The sequence below is a fragment of the Erpetoichthys calabaricus genome, chromosome 18 (genome assembly GCF_900747795.2).
Source record: "Erpetoichthys calabaricus chromosome 18, fErpCal1.3, whole genome shotgun sequence".
Taxonomy (NCBI): domain Eukaryota; kingdom Metazoa; phylum Chordata; class Cladistia; order Polypteriformes; family Polypteridae; genus Erpetoichthys; species Erpetoichthys calabaricus.
Genome location: NC_041411.2, coordinates 48,562,159 through 48,582,730, shown reverse-complemented (window position 1 = coordinate 48,582,730; position 20,572 = coordinate 48,562,159). Strand labels below are relative to the sequence as shown.

Sequence of the window (20,572 nt, the reverse complement as noted above, 5' to 3'; positions counted from 1 at the left end):
TTTGTGGTTTGGCTACACAGTCAGAGTATTCATTAATTTCATGATAGTATTACGATCAATGCTTTGAGTGTTCCAGTACTCACTGGCAGAATACCAGCAACGTTTCTTAGTATACCTGTGGTTCTTGAAGTTTCCATCCTGTTCCATCGAATGCTAGTGAATCTCCATGAACTGAGTGCCGCCAGTAATCTGGTTCCACTTATGATTCAGGTTTCTGGGGAGCAGAAGCCTATCTCAATTCCCAGTACCATCAAGCACAAGGCACAAACTGATCCTAATCAAAACATCCGTCTATTACAGGCCACACTTACCACAGACAGGCAAATTAGTGTCAGCCATAACATTTTAAATCCGTCTTCCTGTTCTCTGTGACAGTAAAGGCTGCCAGGCAGAAAGCAGCTCTAGGCAGGACACCAATCAGTCACACAACACACACACACACACACACACACACACACACACACACTATAACAGGTAAATTAGAATAACCAGGTACCCTTATACACATGCTTGAGATGTGAGAGGTAACCAAAATATGGATGGAGTGAGCAAACAAATGTCACACACACAGATAGTGCCAGGGCTGGATTTTGATCCAGAACTATTTGGAAGCTACTGCACTGCCATGCCACCTCACTAATTTATTTTGCTTTCAAACAAAGGGGTCTTTAGTATAGTAGTATTTTTGCTGCCTATAGTTAAATTGGCCACACCAGATAATTCAACTAATGGGCATAGTATTGCAGAATGAACACACATCTTTATAACAGACATTAATTTAAGATGGTATTACTTAAACTACCCAAAAGAGACAGCAAGATGAACTCCTCATTGTGAGCATATAAAGCAACAAAACAACTTGACCACAACGTCTATAATGTCAAGTCTGAACATAAGTGCGTATGAAAAGTTTTGGTTAGCTGGCTCAGCATTTTATTTTTATGTAATCTTTCCAAAATATTTTAGGTTGTTTGGTCACTTTATGGTGAAAAGAGAGTTGACATGTAAATTAAAGTGCGTTTAGATTGACTGTTGCCCCATACTACGGTGCCCTCCATAATATTTGTGACAAAGGCATATTTTTCCTTTTTTTGCCTCTCAGCCACACAATTCAGACATCGTGATTAAAGTGCACATTGTAGACTTTAATTTAGGGTATTTGTGTATATTTTGGTAATAACATGTAGAAATTACAACACTTTTTCTAAACAGTCCCCCTTTTCAGGGCACCATAATGACTGGGACAATTGGTGTCACAGGTGTTTATGATTTCTCAGGTGGGTTTCATTGTTTCATAAGATACCTCGGCTTGCTTCTACCCTTTTGAGTCTGTGGTTGCCATTGTTCAACGTGAGGATGAGAGCTGTTCAAGTGAAAGTCAAAGAAGCCATTATGAGGCTGAAAAACAAGAATACAACTGTTAGATATATAGGTAAAACCTTAGGATTATCTAAATCAACTGTCTGGGATATCATTAAGAGGAAAGAATGGACTGATGAGCTCAGTAATCACAAAGGGACTGATAGGCCAAGGAAGATCTCCACTGCTGATGACAGAAGAAACCTCACTACGGTAAGGAAGAAGCCCCAAATGCTTGTCTGACAGATCAGAAACAGTCTTCAGGAGGCAGATGTGTGTGCGTCAGAGACGACTATCAGCAGAGGACTTCATGAACAGAAATACAGAGGTCACAATGTAAGATGCAAACCACTAGTTAGCCACAAAAGCAGTATGGCCAGATTACAGTTTGTGAAAAACGTACTGAAAAGTGCCAACAGAATTCTGGAAAAAGATCTTGTGCACAGATGAGACAAAGATGAACCTGCATCAGAGTGATAACAAGAGCAAAGTGTGGAGATGAAAGGAACTGCCCAAGATCCAAAGCAGACCACCTTATCTGTTAGACATGGTCGGGTGGGAGTGTTTTGGTTTGGTCATGTATGGTGCCTCAGATAGCGGCACACTTCTCTTCATTGATGATGGAACTTCTGAAAGAAGTGGCACAATGAATTCTGAGGTGTTCAAAAACATCTCATCTGCTCAAGTTTCAGTAAATCCGTCCAAACTCAGTGGACGCCGTTTCATCCTACAATGAGATAATGATCCCAAATGTACTGCTTAGGTAACATAGGAGTTTTTCAAAGTTAAGAAGGGGAGGATACTTGAATGGTCAAGTCAGTCACTCAGATTAAATCCAATTGAGCAGGCCTTCGATATGTTGAAGAGAAAACATAAGGGGGATAAGCCCCCAAAACAAGCAGGAGCTGACAATGGCTGCATTAGAGGCTTTGCAGAGCATCACAACAGAAACTCCTCAGCACTTGGTAATGCCTATGAATCACAGACTGCAATCAGTTATTGTATGCAAGGGATATGTGACAGAGGACTAAATATGAGAGCTTTAATCGACCTACCATTACTATGTCCCAAACATTAAGGTGCCCTGAAATCAGGGGATCACATAGAAAGAATGCTATAATTTCTGGTGTGAATGAAATGTATGCAGATCTCCTTAAATGAAAGTTGGCAATGTGCATTTTAATTATGTCAGAATTGTACCATACCATACCATTTTCCCAACCCGCTATATCCTAACACAGGGTCATGGGGGTCTGCTGGAGTGTCAGAATTGTTTGATTTGTAATTTTAAAACATGGAACAGAGCAGGTAATGTCTCAAACATTATGGAAGGCATTGTAGGTTGTGCCTATCTGGGGACTGATACTACCGGGACAGACTCTGGTTCCCTGTGACCACCTAAAACCCCTTCAGAAAATGTATGAATGAAAGGCTATTTTAGGCTTTTACATCTAAAATAACATATTGTGGAAAGCTTGAGTGAAAATGAAATAAGCTGGTGTGAATGGCCTGCTGTCCGCCTTGTGGTCTTATATTTCGATAATGTAAGTATTCTGTGTTCTGGTTAAGCTTCCTCATTTGTTACTTTATATGCTCACAATAAACAGTCCATCTTCCTCTCACCCAAAACAAATTTAACATCTGCAGTGAAATTGTCTCCATGTGGGTGGCCACATTATCTTTTTTATGTTTAAATAAATTTTGCAGCATATTCTGTAAAAAACATGCGGGTTTTACTGCAACGAATAATCCTGTTTTTTTCCAGTGGTTTTAAATTAATGAATTGTGCTTAGAAAAAATGTGTCATTGCACCGAGAGGCAGTGAACTATCCAGAGCTTCTCACATCAGGATTAGCACCTGTCTGCTGCAGGCACATCTGCAAAGGAGCTCGACTATTAATGATACCTCATGTTATATCTAGATCAGCAATTCAGCGTTTATTTCCATTACGTATTTCATGTTGGATCATTTCTCCTATTTTTCCAATGCTAGGTATATTTTTATTTATTATAGTTTGAACTTTTGACTTGGCCACATTCATACTTATGCTCAATGTTCATAATGGATGTCTGGATTATATTCCGAGTGCCAGAGACAGAGAGAAGCAAGCCCATGTAGGGACATTTGTGAGAACATGTGCGCCCTGTACATCGCATCTTTTTTTGCCACCTACTCAAATGACGTCATGTTTAATTTTTTGAAAAATGACTGCTAACAGATATCCCTAAATTTTCAATCCTACTTCTTAGGATCATTGCGAGACGGATCCTAAGAAGATGCAGGTATTTTGACGTATGCAGCAATATGCTGGAAATGTTCTATCAGTCCATAGTAGTCAGTGTGTTGTTCTGGGGAGGCAATTGGAGCTCGATAGATGCACAATGCCTGCACAAACATATCAAGAAAGCCTGCACCATCACAGGGTGAACCAGGAAGCTGTTGTGGAAAAAAGGATGCCATCCTGAAAATCCCCACCATCCCCTCCAGTAGATGCTGTCTTGGAGCACTTATAGTTTCAGGCTCATTGCACCGTGATGTGCCAATAAACGCCCGGGGGTCTTATTCTGCCCACTGCAATTAGGCAATTCAATGCTTTCTCCCAATGTACTCTTTTAAGTTTTTTTTTTATTTATTTATTTACTTATTCATTGATTGATTGGTTGTATTATTTGGTTTGTCTTGTATGTTCTGTGTCTGTATCCTTGTTTTTTATGTCTCTGCTGCTGTATGCATCTGAATTTTCCCTTGGGATTAATAAAGTTAATCTAATCTAAACAAATCTAATATTTTTTGACAAATCTGGCAAAGGACAGGAAACAGTGCTGGATACGTTTGCAGTACATTGCAGGGCAAACATGCACACTAACACACACCAAGACATTTTCAAATCTCTAATTCACCTAACCTGTATGTGTTTAGGATGAAAACTCGAGTATGTGATGTGCAGCCTCCTCACAGACAAGGACCAGGCAGTGGGGCAGCAGCACTGACCACTGTACCAACATCTAACAAATAACTTTATGCAATTTATTTATTCACCTATTGTTAGTGGTACTGCCAATAACTAAAAAATATCAAAGGCATTACTGTTAATATGCCTCAATTTCTGACCTTTCACATAGCCATGCATTTAATCTTTAAAGGCTAAACTTACTGTCTCTTTCACAATAAATGCTCCACATAATACAATGCGAAATCCTACTTGACAATTAAATTACACAGAGACGTGAAGATAAATGTAAAAGTCTGCTCTCCTTAAATCTAAAGCAGAAATTCAAATGTATTCTGTCAGTTCATGTAAATGTTTTAGTGTGCTTTGATTTTGGGCAGGAGGCATGCTTTGGATGTGTCTAAGGATGAAAACAAGCTTTCTAAATCAAATATGTGACAAAGGTTAATTCTGTAAAGTAAATACTGCATTGCCATAACAACATCAGTCGCGTGGAGTTTGATTTTGTAAAGCACATGCAAATAAGACATTGATACCAATATATAAGAAGGTCAACTGCAACATCAATATAGACTCTGATGTTATTGTTATATTATAAAAAGCATCATATTATGATTTATATATTTTATTATAATAAGGAAGGCGTGGTGGTGCTGCTAAAGGGAGTAGGGTTCTCATCCTGGGTCCTCCCTGCATGGAGTTTGCATGTTCTCCCTGTGTCCATTGTAGTTTCTTCTGGGTCCTCTGCTTTCCTCCCACAGTCCAAAGACATGCAGGTTAGGTGAACTGGCGATGTTAAATTGTCCCTAGTATGTGTTTGGTGTGTGTGTGTGTGTTCACCCTACGTTGGACTGGGTTTGTTTTGTTTTGTTCCTCCCTTGCACCCTATGCTAGCTGGGACAGGCCCCAGCACCCACCATGACCCTTGTCTGGATTAAGCGGGTTAGAAAATTACATGATATTATAATTTTCCATACCCACTATATCCTGAGTAGGACACACACACACAACACTAGGACCAATTTAGCATTGAAATCAACAATCCTGCATGTCTTTGGACTATGGAAGGAAACCAGAGCACTACTATAATAATATTATTATATACTTTTAAATTACAGCTGCTGTTGCAGAAAATCCCGAAGACATGTCACCTAATACTAACCACATGACATAACAAGGCTACTTGGGTTCTTTCAAAGGTCCTCCTTCCACAACAACTCCTTGTTGGGTGAGGTTCCCAGTTATTCTTGTGCTTGTGTTCCTGTTTGCTGCTTACCCGTTTGACACTCAGTGTGGGGTCCTGGTTGAAGACAATTCAGGTCATCTTTCTTCCACTTCCCTTCTTCTTTTCTGTTTGGGAAGTCAAGGTTCATTGTGAAAATTTTATAGAACATTCCACTGCTTTTAAAAGTTGGCACTGGATACAGAAGTTATAGCCCAATACACATCTTCACTACACCATAACATTGCTGGGTGTTTATGTTTTGTAAGGTCTTGGGCTGCACACGCTGGGTGAAATTATAAATGCCACAACTACATGGAAAACAGTGATGGTGAGAGGGAAAGAAAGAGAGAGTTATTTATTATTTTAATCAACATCCGCTCTATGTTTAAGTGAGATTGATTTCTTTTGGTGCACTTAATTAATTACAATACTGTAGTGTCGTTAACAGCTTGGCAATTCTCTATATCATGCTATGCCAATATAAAATCTAGAAAATGAACATGGTAACGTAGGAATGTGTAGGTAACAGAGCTAGAAAAAGACCCAGCGAAACAGAATGAGAATGAGTTCTGTTAATACACCTGGTAGGTAACCACCCATACAATCAGATTGTGATTCAGACTACGAATGCCTTGAATATATATATTTATATATATATACTGTATATTGTCGCAGGTGGCTGGACCAGAAGAGGGCTTACGCCCTCCTCAGACCACATGGGGGCGACCTCCCTGATTCCTTTGGGTACAGAGCTGTGAAGCTCAACCCTGTAGGGGCCCGTGGTCACCGCCAGGGGGGCACCCCAATGCCTTGGGAGCCCTGGACCTCAGCACTTCCGCCACACCAGGAAGTGCTGGGGGGAAGAAGAGCAGGGACATCCGGAGTGCTTCCGGGGATGCAGCCAGCACTTCCGCCACACTGGGGCGTGTCGGTGGAAGATTGCCGGGAAACACCTGGAACACATCCGGGGTGATTATAAAAGGGGCCGCCTCCCTTCATAGGATGACCAGAGTTGGGTGGAAGATGGATGAGGACTGGAGGAGAGATAAGGAAGCAGCCTGAAGGAGAAGGCATTGTGTTGTGGCCAGGACTTTGGGGACTTGGGGACTGAGGAGCACTTATTGTAAATATGGAGCACTTTAATAAACGTGTGTGGGGTGATTACAACGTGTCTGCCTGTCTGTGTCCGGGTCATGTTCCACAATATATATAAACATAGCAGCAGGCATCTTGGCCTGGGTTTAAAGCGTTCAGAGATTTGTATCCCTTCTGAAGAAAATGTGAATAACTGAAGCAGGAGCCAAGAAGAAGTTGGGGCAAAATGTCCAAAGGTGTCATTCATCTGAAAGAGCTCAACGGGATCCACTCGATTATGAACAGTGCAGTGCAGGCAACTCTATGACATTTCTCATCATATTAGCATGGCACAGATAAAGAGCAAGACTAACTTATCACTGTGTGCCCGGCCATCCCAACCTGAGAGAAGATAGAGGAGTTGCGAGTGAATGACAAAAATTAGAAGTGTGTTTGTGTGTGTGTGTATGAATTTTTATTTCATATCAAGTTCATTTACTAATTGTTAGTATAATATACTTTGCTTTCTAACTTATTACTTCTAAATTTAAATGTAGAACACATTAAAAATAGCTTGCCTTAATGCTAGAAGTATCAAAAATAAGGTAAGTGAGTTGGAGCAGTATGTAGCAGAGCATAATTATGATATTATAGCAATAACAGAAACCTGGCTAAATAACAGAGATGGGGATGACTGTAACATACAGGGAAGGAAGGACAGGAAGGATAGACAGAACGGAAAAGGAGGTGGGGTTGCTGTTTAAGTCAAACAGAATTTAAATGTAAGTCTTCCTCAGTTGGATGATGAGCCCCATCTTAGTGAGGACATGTGGCTTCGCCCGGAAAATATTAGGGAAAGAGGTCTTATATTAGGAGTGTGTTATAGACAACCCAATTCAGACAGTAATTTCAACACACATCTCTTAAGTAATATTAACTCTTTTAGGGCTGATGTCGACTTTTGTCGAAATTTAGCGGTAGAGGGCGGTAATCAGCTGTAAACGACGACAAAACTTGCCATTACATTTTAGTTCGAGTCTCTTTTTCAGAAGGAAAGTTAACTTTGTTAATGTGACTTCGAATCCCTGCATGTGTGTGAGTAGTAAAGAGCCAGTAGCCTTTAAAATGGCATCGGCATGTGATGAGAGACCAAAGTGAATGCTCAACGTGAATTACTCAGTTGACGACGTTTTTTTGCTTATTAACGCTGAATCGGATTCTGACTTGTCGGACTCTCAATTTTGCTGCAAGTGATCTGGAGAAAGAGATCGAAAATGAAAGTGCAGTACCGGCATCAGCTGATCGTAGTGCTGAGCACGTTTGTGTAGTTGATGTGCCTACAGCAATGTTCACTTACGATGTTTTACGATGACAATAGGTACAAACCAGATTGTGACGCACTACACCTGCCACCTCTGCCCACACAGCCACACAAAGTCAGCTAGGCACATTCCTGCTGGCTGTCGAGCTGCCTCCGTGGCAAATATGACTAAAATTTTTAATTTTTTTTGGAAAAAATATTCAGCTCTCAAAGAGTTAAAAAGGCTAGTTTACTGGGGGATGGGTGAGTTTAATTATCCGAATATTAACTGGAATAACCTTGGAAATGGCGACCCTAAGAAATTCTTTCAATTTTTTAGTAGTAAAATAGCAGCCGAGGAGGAGGTGAAGTGCATCAGAAATAGTAAAGGGGAATTGAAAGATACAGACAGTGAAATAGCGGATCCCCTAAACTTGCATTTTTCTGAAGTCTTCACACGTGTGCAAGTGGATAACCTCCCAGAGGTAGACGGGACTACTAAGGAGGTACTGAGAGATTTGGAAATTGTAGAGTTAGAAGTGCTGCTCAGATTAAATAAGCTGAAATGAAACAAATCACCAGGACCAGATAATATTTATCCTCATGTTCTTAAGGAGGCTAGTGAGTACAGATATAAACCCTTGACACATATTTTTATGAAGTCACTGTGCACTGGGGAGATGCTGAAGGACCGGAAAATGGTGAATATCATCCCATTATATAAAAAAGGTGACAGGGCAGATCCAAGCAACTATAGGCCAGTAAGCTTAACATGCATCACAGGAACATTAATGGAAGGAATTATTAAGGATAAGATCGAGCAACACCTGGCAAGGACAGGAGTTATTAGGAACAGTCACCATGGGTTCAGAAGAGAGAGGTCGTGTTTTACTAACATGCTGGAATTCTATGAGGAGGCAACAAAATTATACGATCAAAGTGGAGCATATGATATTATTTATCTGGACTTTCAGAAAGCATTTGATAAGGTGCCACATGAGAGGTTGGGCATCAAATTAAATGAAGTGGGAGTTCAGGGTGATGTTTTTAGATGGGTGCAGAATTGGCTCAGACACAGGAATTAGAAGGTGATGGTGTGAGGAACCTCATCAGAATCGGCTGATATTAAGAGTGGTGACCAGCAAGGTCATTCTGTTTTGCTGGGTCTTTTTCTAGCTCTGTTACCTACACATTCCTACGTTACCACGTTACCATATTTTTAATATATAGAAATGATTTAGACAGGAATATAAGTAACAAGCTGGTTAAGTTTGCAGATGATACCAAGATAGGTGGATTGGCAGATAATCTGGAAACCATTGAATGATTACAGAGGGACTTGGATAGCATACAGGCTTGGGCAGATTTGTGGCAGATGAAACTTAATGTCAGTAAATGTAAAGTATTACATGAAGGAAGTAAAAATGTTAGGTTTGAATACACAATGGGATGTCTGAAAATTGAAAGTACACTTTATGAGAAGGATTTAGGAGTCATAGTGGACTCTATGCTATTAACTTTTCCTGACAGTGTTCAGAAGCCATTAAGAAGGCAAACATAATATTAGGTTATACAGCACGATGTGTGGATTACAAGTCCAAGGAGGTTCTGGTCAAGCTTTATAACACACTGGTGAGGCCTCATTTTGAGTACTGAGTGCAGTTTTGGTCTCCAGGCTACAAAAATGGCATAGCAGCGCTAGAAAAGGTCCAGAGAAGAGCGACTAGGCTGATTCCAGGGCTACAGGGTATGAATTATAAGGAAAGATTAAAAGAGCTGAGCCTTTTCAATTTAAGCAAAAGAAGATTAAGAGGAGACACGACTGAAGTGTTTAAAATTATAAAGAGAATTAGAACCGTGGATCAAGACTGTTATTTTAAAATGAGGTAATCAAGAACACTCAGACACAGTTGGAAACTAGTTAAGCGTACATTTCGCAGAAACATTATTCAGTTTTTCTTTGCACAGGAGAACCATAGACACTTAGTGTTGCAAATGTCAGTTCTAAGTGCGTCTTGTTTCCATTGTCCCGTTTGCTGTTTGTGTGTGTATCAGGAAATGCCGTCCCCCTTTGGAAGAAGATCACAGCCACTAACCTGGAAAACACCTGTTCGCAATTAATCAGTTACAGCCGTCACAAGGACTATTTAAGTAATCAGAAAGGAGAGAAGAGAGGAGAAAGGAGACCATTTGTTTTCAACAACGTATCAACTTACTTGCTGTTTTTTCACATCGCGCCTTTGCATCAGTTTGTTTTTCATTTTGCCGGACTGTCTTTCATCCTTCATCTGCTGAGACCCCGGGGTCTATTCGCCATCCACCATACGCCGAGGAATCACGGTGAGGTTGTTCCATTTGCCGGGAAAATCAAACAACGCATTTACCACTAGATCAGTCATCCGTTTTCGGGACAGTTTTTATAACCGGACTCAAGTTCACAATCATTCAGTCTATCATTCATTTTTGTTATTCGTGTTGTGTGTTATATGTTACAGGGACAAGGGAGGGTTTTGTTATATTTATATACTGTATGGTGGTGTCTCATTGTTGATGTGGTGGAGGGATATTTATATGTTTCTATTTTTGCATTTGTCTTGTGGTTTTATTTAATACATTTAATCAGTTTATTTTTACATCATCTGCTTTTTGCGTGCTTATATTTACACCGTCGATTGTGGGGGAAAAGTGTAATTTGTTAGAGGTACGGCTTGATAGTTAGATTCATCTCAGTAAATTATCCAGGCCACAGGTCTTGGAGGTGTAGCTGTCGGCTGGGTAAGGGGTCGGCTGTTACAACTTGGAATAAGCTAATAAGTAGCATGGTAGACTTTAGGTCTTTAGTGACTTTCAAAACTAGACTTGATGTTATTTTAGAAAAATTAAGTGGGAAGGGGTAGCGAGCTTTGTTGGAATGAATGGCCTGTTCTCTTCTACATTGTTTTAATGTTCTTTACTCAGAAATGGGCTTATTATGTCCCTGTATAGCTGGGAGATGCTTCCTTTATCTGCAATGCTGAAATGGAATAAGTAGGTATAGAATATGGATGTATTATAAGATGTTCTTTATCTTTGAATCTGAATATTATTTCCAAATATTGACAGCTCTATATTGGCCTGCTATGAGAGAACAGAGGTGAGCACTTGAGAGAAACTGAAACCCTATCAGAGTTGGTTCCCGCCTTGTATTAAGTGCTCTGGCCCTAAGATGAAATTATTGACTTCTGGGTAATTTCGTTTTTTTTTTATTTTTATCTGTTCTGTATTTAGATTTTAACATGATTCAGGGGATTTTTTAGTTTTCATTGTCTTATAAGTTTACACTAGTGAAACAGGTGGACCCTCACTGGCATGCATTTCTCCATCTTTGTCATTCTTGCTCTCTGTATCCTGCAGTTGGCACTCAGCGGGAGGCACTGCTCTTCTTCTTTTTCTTCCTGTTATGGTGTTCATCACCATGTCATCCTCCTCTGCATTTTGCTTAATGCTCAGCAGATTTCAGTTGACTTCTTTTTCCTTCTGTCATGTCAATTTATTTGCCAATCTCTTCACAGTAATAAACCCACAAGTGCAGTTCAGTTTGAGGCTATCTCTACCTCCAAGTATTTGAATTTTGAGAATGTGCCACGTCATAAGTTTTTTCATCAAGACTAAGATCAATGTTCTAGCCCCACACAGACCTCTGGTTGTATAATATTCCATCTTTCTCACGCTTCAACTTTGTATCCCGTATTTGATGTTTGTCATGATCTGGGAGTCCCAAAAGCACATAACTCCCAGAAATATTTCCAAAAATTGCCATCTGTGGGGATTAACACCAAAACCCCGACTAGAAACAAAATACAGTCCAAATACAGAATCCCAAGGAGAAGGCAAAAACAGAGCACGGGTTCAAAAATCTAGGAAATCACGATAAGCACAAAGCAAAGCAAACTACAAGTGAAAACTTCGCCCACATAAGCAATTAGCTGCAGAATTTTAAAATTCTTTAACAAAAAGATCTAATCAGATGCTGCATTATTATACTGTATGTTTCATACATTGTGGATGCCCACTGTAATGGTTTTTTTTATCAAGTAGTGACATAATAAACACAATATGAATGTGATCATCTGGATACTTTATAGGTTGTGCCTCAAGGTCCATGTGACATTGATTCAAAAAAGCTCAGTTGGATCTCCCATATACTTAGTTGGGAGTAGAATCACTGGTTCTTTGTGGGTACAGATACAGAAGCAGCAATGGCAGCTAAGGGTACTAGTGGATGCATCCATTCTTGCAGCAATAATATTCACTGTTCCCTATTACTGTTCTATGAACTTTTGTATATGCTTAAACTGCTTTTTTAATGTTTGAACATTCTCCTGAACTATCCTCACATTGTGCATGAGACGCCTAATCTCAGAGTTGCACATAATGATCCAAATAGCTATTCTGCCCAGAGGGCAAGGAAAAATAAGAAAGACTGGAAGAAAAGACATAAAGAAAAGTATAAACAAAGCAGGGGTCTCAACCAAGAAAGCAAAAACCACCAGACAAGAACATGGTCAAAATCAGTAAGAAAACATAAACATGAAATAGAGAAATACAAGCACAAGAAGGGTTTTCGAATCCGAGTAGTCAGATAAGGAAATTGAACCTAGAATGACCCTTTATTCTGATGAAGAATGACTGATAGGATCATGACCTCTGACGCCACACCCCTTACTGGGTTAAAACTGACAGTTAGCGCAGCTGAACAAAAAGCAAAATGGTGGTGGAAAATAACCCAAATCAAAAATGAGATTCAAAGCAAAGCATTGAATCAAAAAACAAATGATTTTATCAGATTCCCAAGTGTCGGAAACCCCCAAAAACGATATACAGCTTAGTACTAGAGCCAGAAAATAACCTGTCAATAATTTACAAAAAGTCCTAGGATCCTGATAATGTTCAGCAGGTAGCCCTGGTCTTCCTTTTCTTTCTGAACTGTCACATAATTTGCTGATCACTTTGCAGTGATGAGATCAGGAGCACAAATCAGTTTGCTACTACCTCAGAATGTATCAGGTGTCACAAGAATGGACAGGAGACATAAAAAGGTTTGGGGTAGCCACCCGTGTATTATGCCCTGTCTGCAAAAAGGGTTAAATTTGATAGAGTAGTGTCTGGTTCAAAGTCCAAAACAGAACTGATTGAGCGGTGTAAAGATGGCCAAGACCGGAAGTTATGTCATCAGGACCGGAAGTGACATCATCGCTTACGCGGCACTGGAAGTGTCATCGTCGCTGGTGCTGGATCCGGAAGTGACGTCATCATTGTCGGCAGAAACAAAAACGGAAGTGGAGTCATCGTTGGCACTGGAAGCATGTGGGATTTCCTGTAGATGGCCTGCAAAGGATCGAGAGAGAAAGTCAGTGCACCTCGCCACCCCCTGGTCTGGCGTGGAACTACCATTATTCAGATTCTTTAGCTGCCTCCCATGCGCACGTGTGTGACACAGGTCATAAGCTTTCAAGCAAGACCAAGATTAGGATTCTAGCCCAGTAGTTTGTGAGTAATTGCGTGACAGACGGACAGGACTTAGCATTTTATAAACACATAGATCACATTTGTAGAAAATCAGTGGTATTTACTTATTACAATTATTTTTTGCATATTATACTGTGTATTTTTATCTATCTATCTATCTATCTATCTATCTATCTATCTATCTATCTATCTATCTATCTATCTATCTATCTATCTATCTATCTATCTATCTATCTATCTATCTATCTATCTATTGATAAATTTCTTCCTGTACGTGAGATACCGAGACCTAGCATGGCAGAATGTGAAAGTGTGTATGGAGCCCATTGATGTAAAGTGAGAAAACACAAGAGACACAGGAAAACTCAGTGCTTTAGGGAATGTGCGATATTGTAGTCTGCCCTCAATGCCCATCTGTCTTTCCCTTCTACTTCTGCTTCTCTCTGCTGGTATTCTTGGCTCAATGAGTCAACTGATTCCACCAAGGGAGTTGCTGGATGAAAAAGGTAATAAGCAGCAAATGGCACTTTTGCCTCTCTGTGCATACCCATTGGCTCTGATCAGATATCTCCAGCACCCCACCTTTGTGTTCATTCTGGAGCCTTCACCTAGCCCACACTGAGCAATGATCTGGACAGTTGGCACATGTGAGTGGGTGGTGGAAGTTGTCAGTTCTGTTGGAAATTAACCCTGGATGCTTGCTGTGATAGACACATGGCACTGCAGCATCCGATTAGGGCAGCAAGTACCAGAGCTGTTGTGATGAAGTGTAAACACTCTTATTTGTCCACATGGTAACATTTGTCCCAGCATTGATTAGTACTGTATACTAAGACACCACGGCAGGAAATCTCTGACTTTATCAGGATCTGCTCTGTATAAATTCTTACTTACTTTATATCCTAGCTGGAAACAAGTGTCGACTTTATGCACAATGTAATGGAGGTCACCTACTCACTCGTTAACAATTAAGTCAGTGAGGCAATGGGATCTCTCCGTTACCCCTTCAGTTTCATAGAGTACAATTCATGTTGTTCATCATTTGTAGTCCATACCATAATATTAATTCTTCTTCTTGATGTTTTTTTTTCTACTTCTAGACCTTTCTTTTCTCCATCGTTCTATTTTTAGTAAAGGCTATCGCTTTAAGAACAATTGCTGCACCTTTGTCTCTCACTGCACTTTTTCTCTTTCAATCTCAAAATTTTGATATTTTAATTTAACCCATTATTTTAACCCACTTTTTTGGTTTTTCAATAAAGATTTGTTTAGAGAAAAAACACTGTATTGGGGATGAAACATCCAGACTGAGGCATCCAGAATTACCACTGCAATAAAACATCAGGGAATGTGACAGTAGCCATACCACCTGCACTTCAGAACAGGTCATCCACATGAAGCTAATCTTGTTCTGGCCCAGCAAGTTCTTGGATGGGAGACCATCTAGGAAAAGCTAGGGTTGCTACCTGAAGTGGTGTTGGTGAGGCCAGCAGGGGGCGCTTACCCTGTGGTCTTAATGTATATCCCAGTGCAGTGACAGAGACCCTATGCTGTAAAATGGTGCCATCCTTCAGATTAGATGTAAGCTTGAGGTCCTGACTCTCTGTGGTCATAAAAGATCCCTGGGCATCCTATGTAAATAGTAGTGTGTGCCTAACTGGCTATCTCTCTCACCCCTTCACCACCTAATAGCTAATGTGTAGTGAGCACACTGGCACAAAATGGCTGCTGTCGCCTCATCCAGGTGGGTACTGCACATTGGTGGTGCTTGAAGGGGCTCCCAACTCTCTATGTAAAGTGCTTTGAGTAGTAAGAAAAGTGTGATATAAATGTAAAGAATTATTATTATTATCCACAGGGTTTTAGAGAAGCCAGTCAAAATGTCACAATAAAGGAGGTACTGGGCAGTGAAGCTGAAGACAGACCCCTTACCCCGGTTGATCGCAGTTGAGTTCACTGTATCAGTAACAGTTATGGTGCCTGGCCATTTATCTTTCTGTCTGGGCTCAGTTGTGTAAAAACAACACAAACAGCCAGACTGCACTCTGTCCTAGTGGCACCAGATCTTTATAGGTAATCTCCTGACCACGGATGTGACTGGTAAAAGTGACCTTGCACTGAGAGTTAAGCCCCCCCCAGAGGGTAGTGAGCTTTCATGTGCATGAATGCTGGACAGTGGAGAGCAGTGATATGGCAGCAGGCTCAGCACCGAGGTGATAAGCTGTGTGCTGTCTCCAGCCTCAGAGGCTTTTTAATTGGACTTGCAGGTTGCCTTTGTAACATATAAGTGTCCACCCTGATTTTTTTTTTTTGTTTTTGGTAGGACAAACAGTAAGGCAGGAGTAACATCAAAGGGTGGAAATAATGAGTGGAATTTTAAGATGAGAGGTTGGGTGTAAGTGAGGAGTCTAAACAAATGTGACAGCTTCAACGGGAGCTAGATGGGCTATCTGTGGTCAGAGCTTTAAGGGGAAAGTGGATGACACCATGAACAAATTTTTGACGTTCTTATTTCTTTGAAGTGAGTGAATTTTCCATACTTAAGCGAGTAATAACAGAGCTAGTTATTAACAGAACAGAAGCCATAGACACTGACTAGACACTGGCGTCCTCAAAACATGGGATGGCAGTGTCCCCATTAGCATGCCTTGGTTCACCAACATAATGAATTTACATTAACTTATTCCAAAGATCTACTGGCAAAAGCCATCCTTATTCTGCCTGTGAGGGTCACCTTAAAAGCCTTGAAGTCACAGTTTCCACCATTTTTTGCTGCCTCCCAAAGCTATCATTTTACAGGTTTTGATAGCTGTTCTGATTACTGTTTCTATTTTCTTTAGTGATGCAATAGCTGTTTTTGTTCTGTTCTGACTTTTTTGTTTGTCCTCATGTGGCATTAGGTCATCAGTGGAATCCCTCAGGGGCCTGTCCTAGGACCGCTTTACATTAATGACATTCGCATATGACAATAAAATTGGAGGAATGACAGACACTGAGGATGCAACAAAAATTCAAACAGATCTGGACAAGCTTCAGAATTGGGAGAGCACTTAGAAAATGCAGTTTGATGTAGAAAAGTGCTACAAAAGTGTTACAAGTGGGCAAAAGGAACGTCAGTTATGAACATAAGATGGGAGACACTGTCCTACAGGAAGCAACCTCTGAAAAGGATTTAGGAGTTTATGTTGACACAACATTTTCATCATCTAAGCAATGTGCAGAAGTGATTAAAAAGGCAAATAAAATGTTAGCTTATATCGTAAAAGCTGTTTGGACATTATGTTTAGAGTATAAACTGCACCAGTGAGACTGCATCTTGAGTATTGCGTGCAGTTCTGGTCAACATGCTCCAAGAAGGACATAGTAGATCTTTGAAGCTATGCAAAGTAGAGAGTCCAGGAGCATCCCAGGACAAACTCGGAGAGTTAAATCTGTTTAGTCTTGAGCAAAGGAGACTACATTGGGACCTAATCCAAAATTCTCAAAGGCATTGATAAAGCAGATCCAACAGAATTCTTTCAGCTTAAGAGTGATCCTGTGCTCGAGGACGTCAGTGGAAAAGCTGAAGCCAGGAAGTCCTTCTGTACACAAAGAGTTGTGGGAATCTGGAACAAACTACCAAGCCATGCAGGTGCAACAGAAATCTTGACAGACTTTAGGAAGTATCAGGACGAGATATTGGGTTAGCTTAGCTATTAGCTAAACAGATGATCTTAATGGACTGAATGGTCTCCTCTCGTTTGTCAAATTTCTTATGTTCTTATGTTGCTGGAGTTCTAATTTCCCATTATGTATTTTTTTTTGTGCATATTGTTTATTGTATTTGCTAACAATGCCCCTTGAGAGACAACTGGCCTGTGAGTGTGGATGAACAGAGTGAGACAGTGGGCTCGGTACAAATGTTGTGACTCCTTTTCTAATCTTTTTTCATGCAGGTATGCTCTGCAAGTGATCTTTGACTTTGCAGTCTGCAGATGTGAGCAGTGTGTGTGTTACCATTTCTACACCACTGCTGAGGAGACCTTGGCCCAGAGAGCAGCTTCGAAACCAAATGGAGTACATTGTCCATCCTTGGCATACACACATCAACAAATAAGAGTGAGGGCCAACCAAGCCAGAGTTCCTGTTTCATAGCTGTCTTTAGCTGCTCCTGCTGTACACTGTTCTACCCATTCTTCTGAAACAGAATGGGGTACAGTTTGCATCCCGTGTGGCTTCTACTGGTCACCCTCCCTGCTGTTTTCTTCATGCTCTGTGCATCAGAGTCCGTGCCAGAAAAGGACCAGGCTGCCCCCTCTGTCTCGCCTTCTGCCAATGAAAGTGGTGCTGGAGTCCCTGGCTCCTGTTTAGAGAAAGTGGAATGCAAGCCAGGAATTATGCTGCCTGTCTGGGAGCCACAGAGTCCTTCCCCTGGGGACAAGGTGGCTCGGGCCATTGTCTACTTTGTGGCACTTGCATATATGTTCTTGGGTGTCTCCATCATTGCTGATCGTTTCATGGCTTCCATTGAGGTCATCACATCTCAGGTGGGTCTACATCTTTAACTGTGCCATCTACTACTGTGTCCCTTTCTCTCTAATATTCTCTGCTTGTAGCATGTCACTTATTGTTCATCTTATTTTTTTATTTGTTTCTTAGGAGAAGGAGGTCACCATTACCAAGCCAAATGGTGAGACTACTGTGGCCACCGTCCGTATTTGGAACGAGACAGTGTCTAACCTCACCCTCATGGCATTGGGGTCATCAGCCCCTGAAATCCTGCTCTCTGTTATTGAGGTGGTGGGACATGGGTTCAAGGCAGGTGACCTGGGGCCAGGCACTATTGTGGGTAGTGCTGCCTTCAACATGTTTGTCATCATTGGCATCTGTGTATGGGTCATCCCTGAAGGGGAATCGAGGAAGATCAAACACCCCCCGGGTATTTTTTGTCACTGCCACCTGGAGCATCTTTGCCTACATCTGGCTCTACCTAATCCTGGCTGTGTTCTCACCAGGCGTGGTCAAGGTAAGACCACAATCTCTGATGTCTAAAGCCTTTTTAATAAAGGCGCAGGTTTGTGTGTATGACTTGGTGCTTATGTTGTGTCTTAATGTCCCTTTTTCTTTCTTTCTCTCTGTTTCTAATTTGCATTATGTTAGCTTTTATGCCTCATAGTGGTCACTGTGTTATCTGACTATATTTGTGTGTCAAAGCACCAGGCTAAATCTGCGAGTGTCTTTCAGGTGTGGGAGGCCCTGGTAACCCTGCTGTTCTTCCCAATATGTGTGGTCTTTGCTTGGGTGGCAGACAGACGACTCCTCTTTTACAAATATATGTACAAACGGTACCGTGCTGACAAGAGGCGAGGCATCATTGTGGAAACAGAAGGGGAGCTCCCGCCTAAGGGGATCGAGATGATGATGGATGGAAAGTTCCCCTCTAGTGGAAGTGGAGGTGCCTCTGTGACTGAGGGTTTTCTGGAAGGCAGTGCTGGTCTGGCCATGGCTGCAGCGTCCCTTGAAGCTAGCAAAGAGCTTGACGAGAGCCGTAAAGAGGTGAGTATCAAAAAGCTCCAGTGTGTATGAAGGCTGTAGTAGTGGAACATGCCATAAGCTGAAAACTTGAAACTCATGTGTGTAGAGGCATGTGGGTGTTATATGCTGTGTATACACTTACAAGGCTATATCTAGACAATTACTTGCTGTTTTGGCCTCCAAATTTAAAAGAAAAGGCTAATACACTTTTTCTGGAATGTGATGGTATGAAGTATGAATGAAGATTGATGGAACCCTCTATTATTTCTGTACCTCAAGAGAGGTGATTGAATTGGAGCAGGTATGACATCGATGTGAGTGATAGTCAATTTCAGTGACTGGTCTGATTATTGACTTTGCATGTCCTTCCCTCCAAGTACAGCGATGTGCAGGTTAGACCGACTGGTGACTCTAACCATGCCTGGTGTAAGTGCACCATGTCTTCCTTGGCTTCTTTATGCAGTGGACATGCTGCTTCCAGAATATTTTCCAGTTGTCCAAAAACCTCATTTAGAAAATGAATGGATGCTAATTATCAAGGGAATATGGCAAGTGGATGAATTGCAAAGTGGTTGGCACTCTAGGCACTCTCTGTAAGGACTTTATATGGCTCCCTGTGTCCATTCTGGTTTTTGGCTTTCTCCAGTATCCCACAGTTGGATGTGTTAAATTGACATGCAATTCTAAAATAAAGGGTTATAGAAGGTAGCATATTTTAAGGTTGTCAATCATCATTAATATAGTGTCTCCTAAATTGCTACGAATGGAACAGAATGAGTTTGTTACTACTACATCAACAAAGCTTATGGCATAAAGACAGGTACTAGAAAAGAGATTAATGGCCCAGTTAGCAAGGTGAATAAGCAACTTTCAAAAATGTCAGTGCACTCACCGGTTTCTTCTTCAAATAGATTCGTGCTCTAGGTCCAGTCTAACAGAAAATGATATATGCATAGTGTCTAAATACAAACATAGGCCAACAATGGCTAAGAAAATTTTACATCCAAAATCTTTTTTCTTTATTACCATTCCATTTTTACTGAGTTTGTCACGTGACTATAACTACACAAGACACTTGACAAGCTAAAAGGAAACAATATCCTATACTGGTTTTTATTAGGAATAGCTATATCTTTTCACCCAATAGGTCTTCTTTAACTAATTCTACTTTAATGAATAAAAATGGCAGAAATAAAAAATAGTATTAGAGTTGTTTTCTTGCACTCAAGTTCTATTGACTGCTCTGGCTAGCAGCAGGTAGACTAGGTCCTATAAAAGAGGTAGCGTCATATCTGTACAGAACAGAAGGAGAAGTCTGGTAATAAGTCTGAAAGGACTGGGGAGTTGTGTATGAAAGGTGCGAGTCTTGTTTATGTGATTAAGGAGAGGACATAGTATAAGGCAGTTTTTTCTGAACTTGTGTGTTACAACCCAAATGTGGATTACTGGATGCTGTAGATTGTTTCTGGATGAGAACAGGCCATTCAGCCCAACAAAGCTTGCTGATCCTATCCACTTAATTCTTTCAAAATAGCTTCAAGTCGAGTTTTGAAAGGCCCTAAAGTCTTACTGTCTACCACACTACTTCCTAATTTCTGAAAGAAATTTACCCTTAACAAGTTTCCAACTATGTCTCTGTGA

General features: G+C 40.8%; 1 protein-coding gene across 1 annotated transcript in view; it reads left to right on the top strand.

Moving 5' to 3' along the window:
* slc8a2b (solute carrier family 8 member 2b) overlaps positions 1-20,572 on the top strand; it is a 62,246-nt gene that overhangs the window by 18,849 nt on the left and 22,825 nt on the right. Inside the window, 4 exon segments of the mRNA XM_028824372.2 lie at positions 17,353-17,943; positions 18,056-18,334; positions 18,336-18,422; positions 18,641-18,952. Coding sequence (XP_028680205.2) covers positions 17,605-17,943; positions 18,056-18,334; positions 18,336-18,422; positions 18,641-18,952 — 1,017 coding nt within the window. The 5' untranslated portion in view covers positions 17,353-17,604.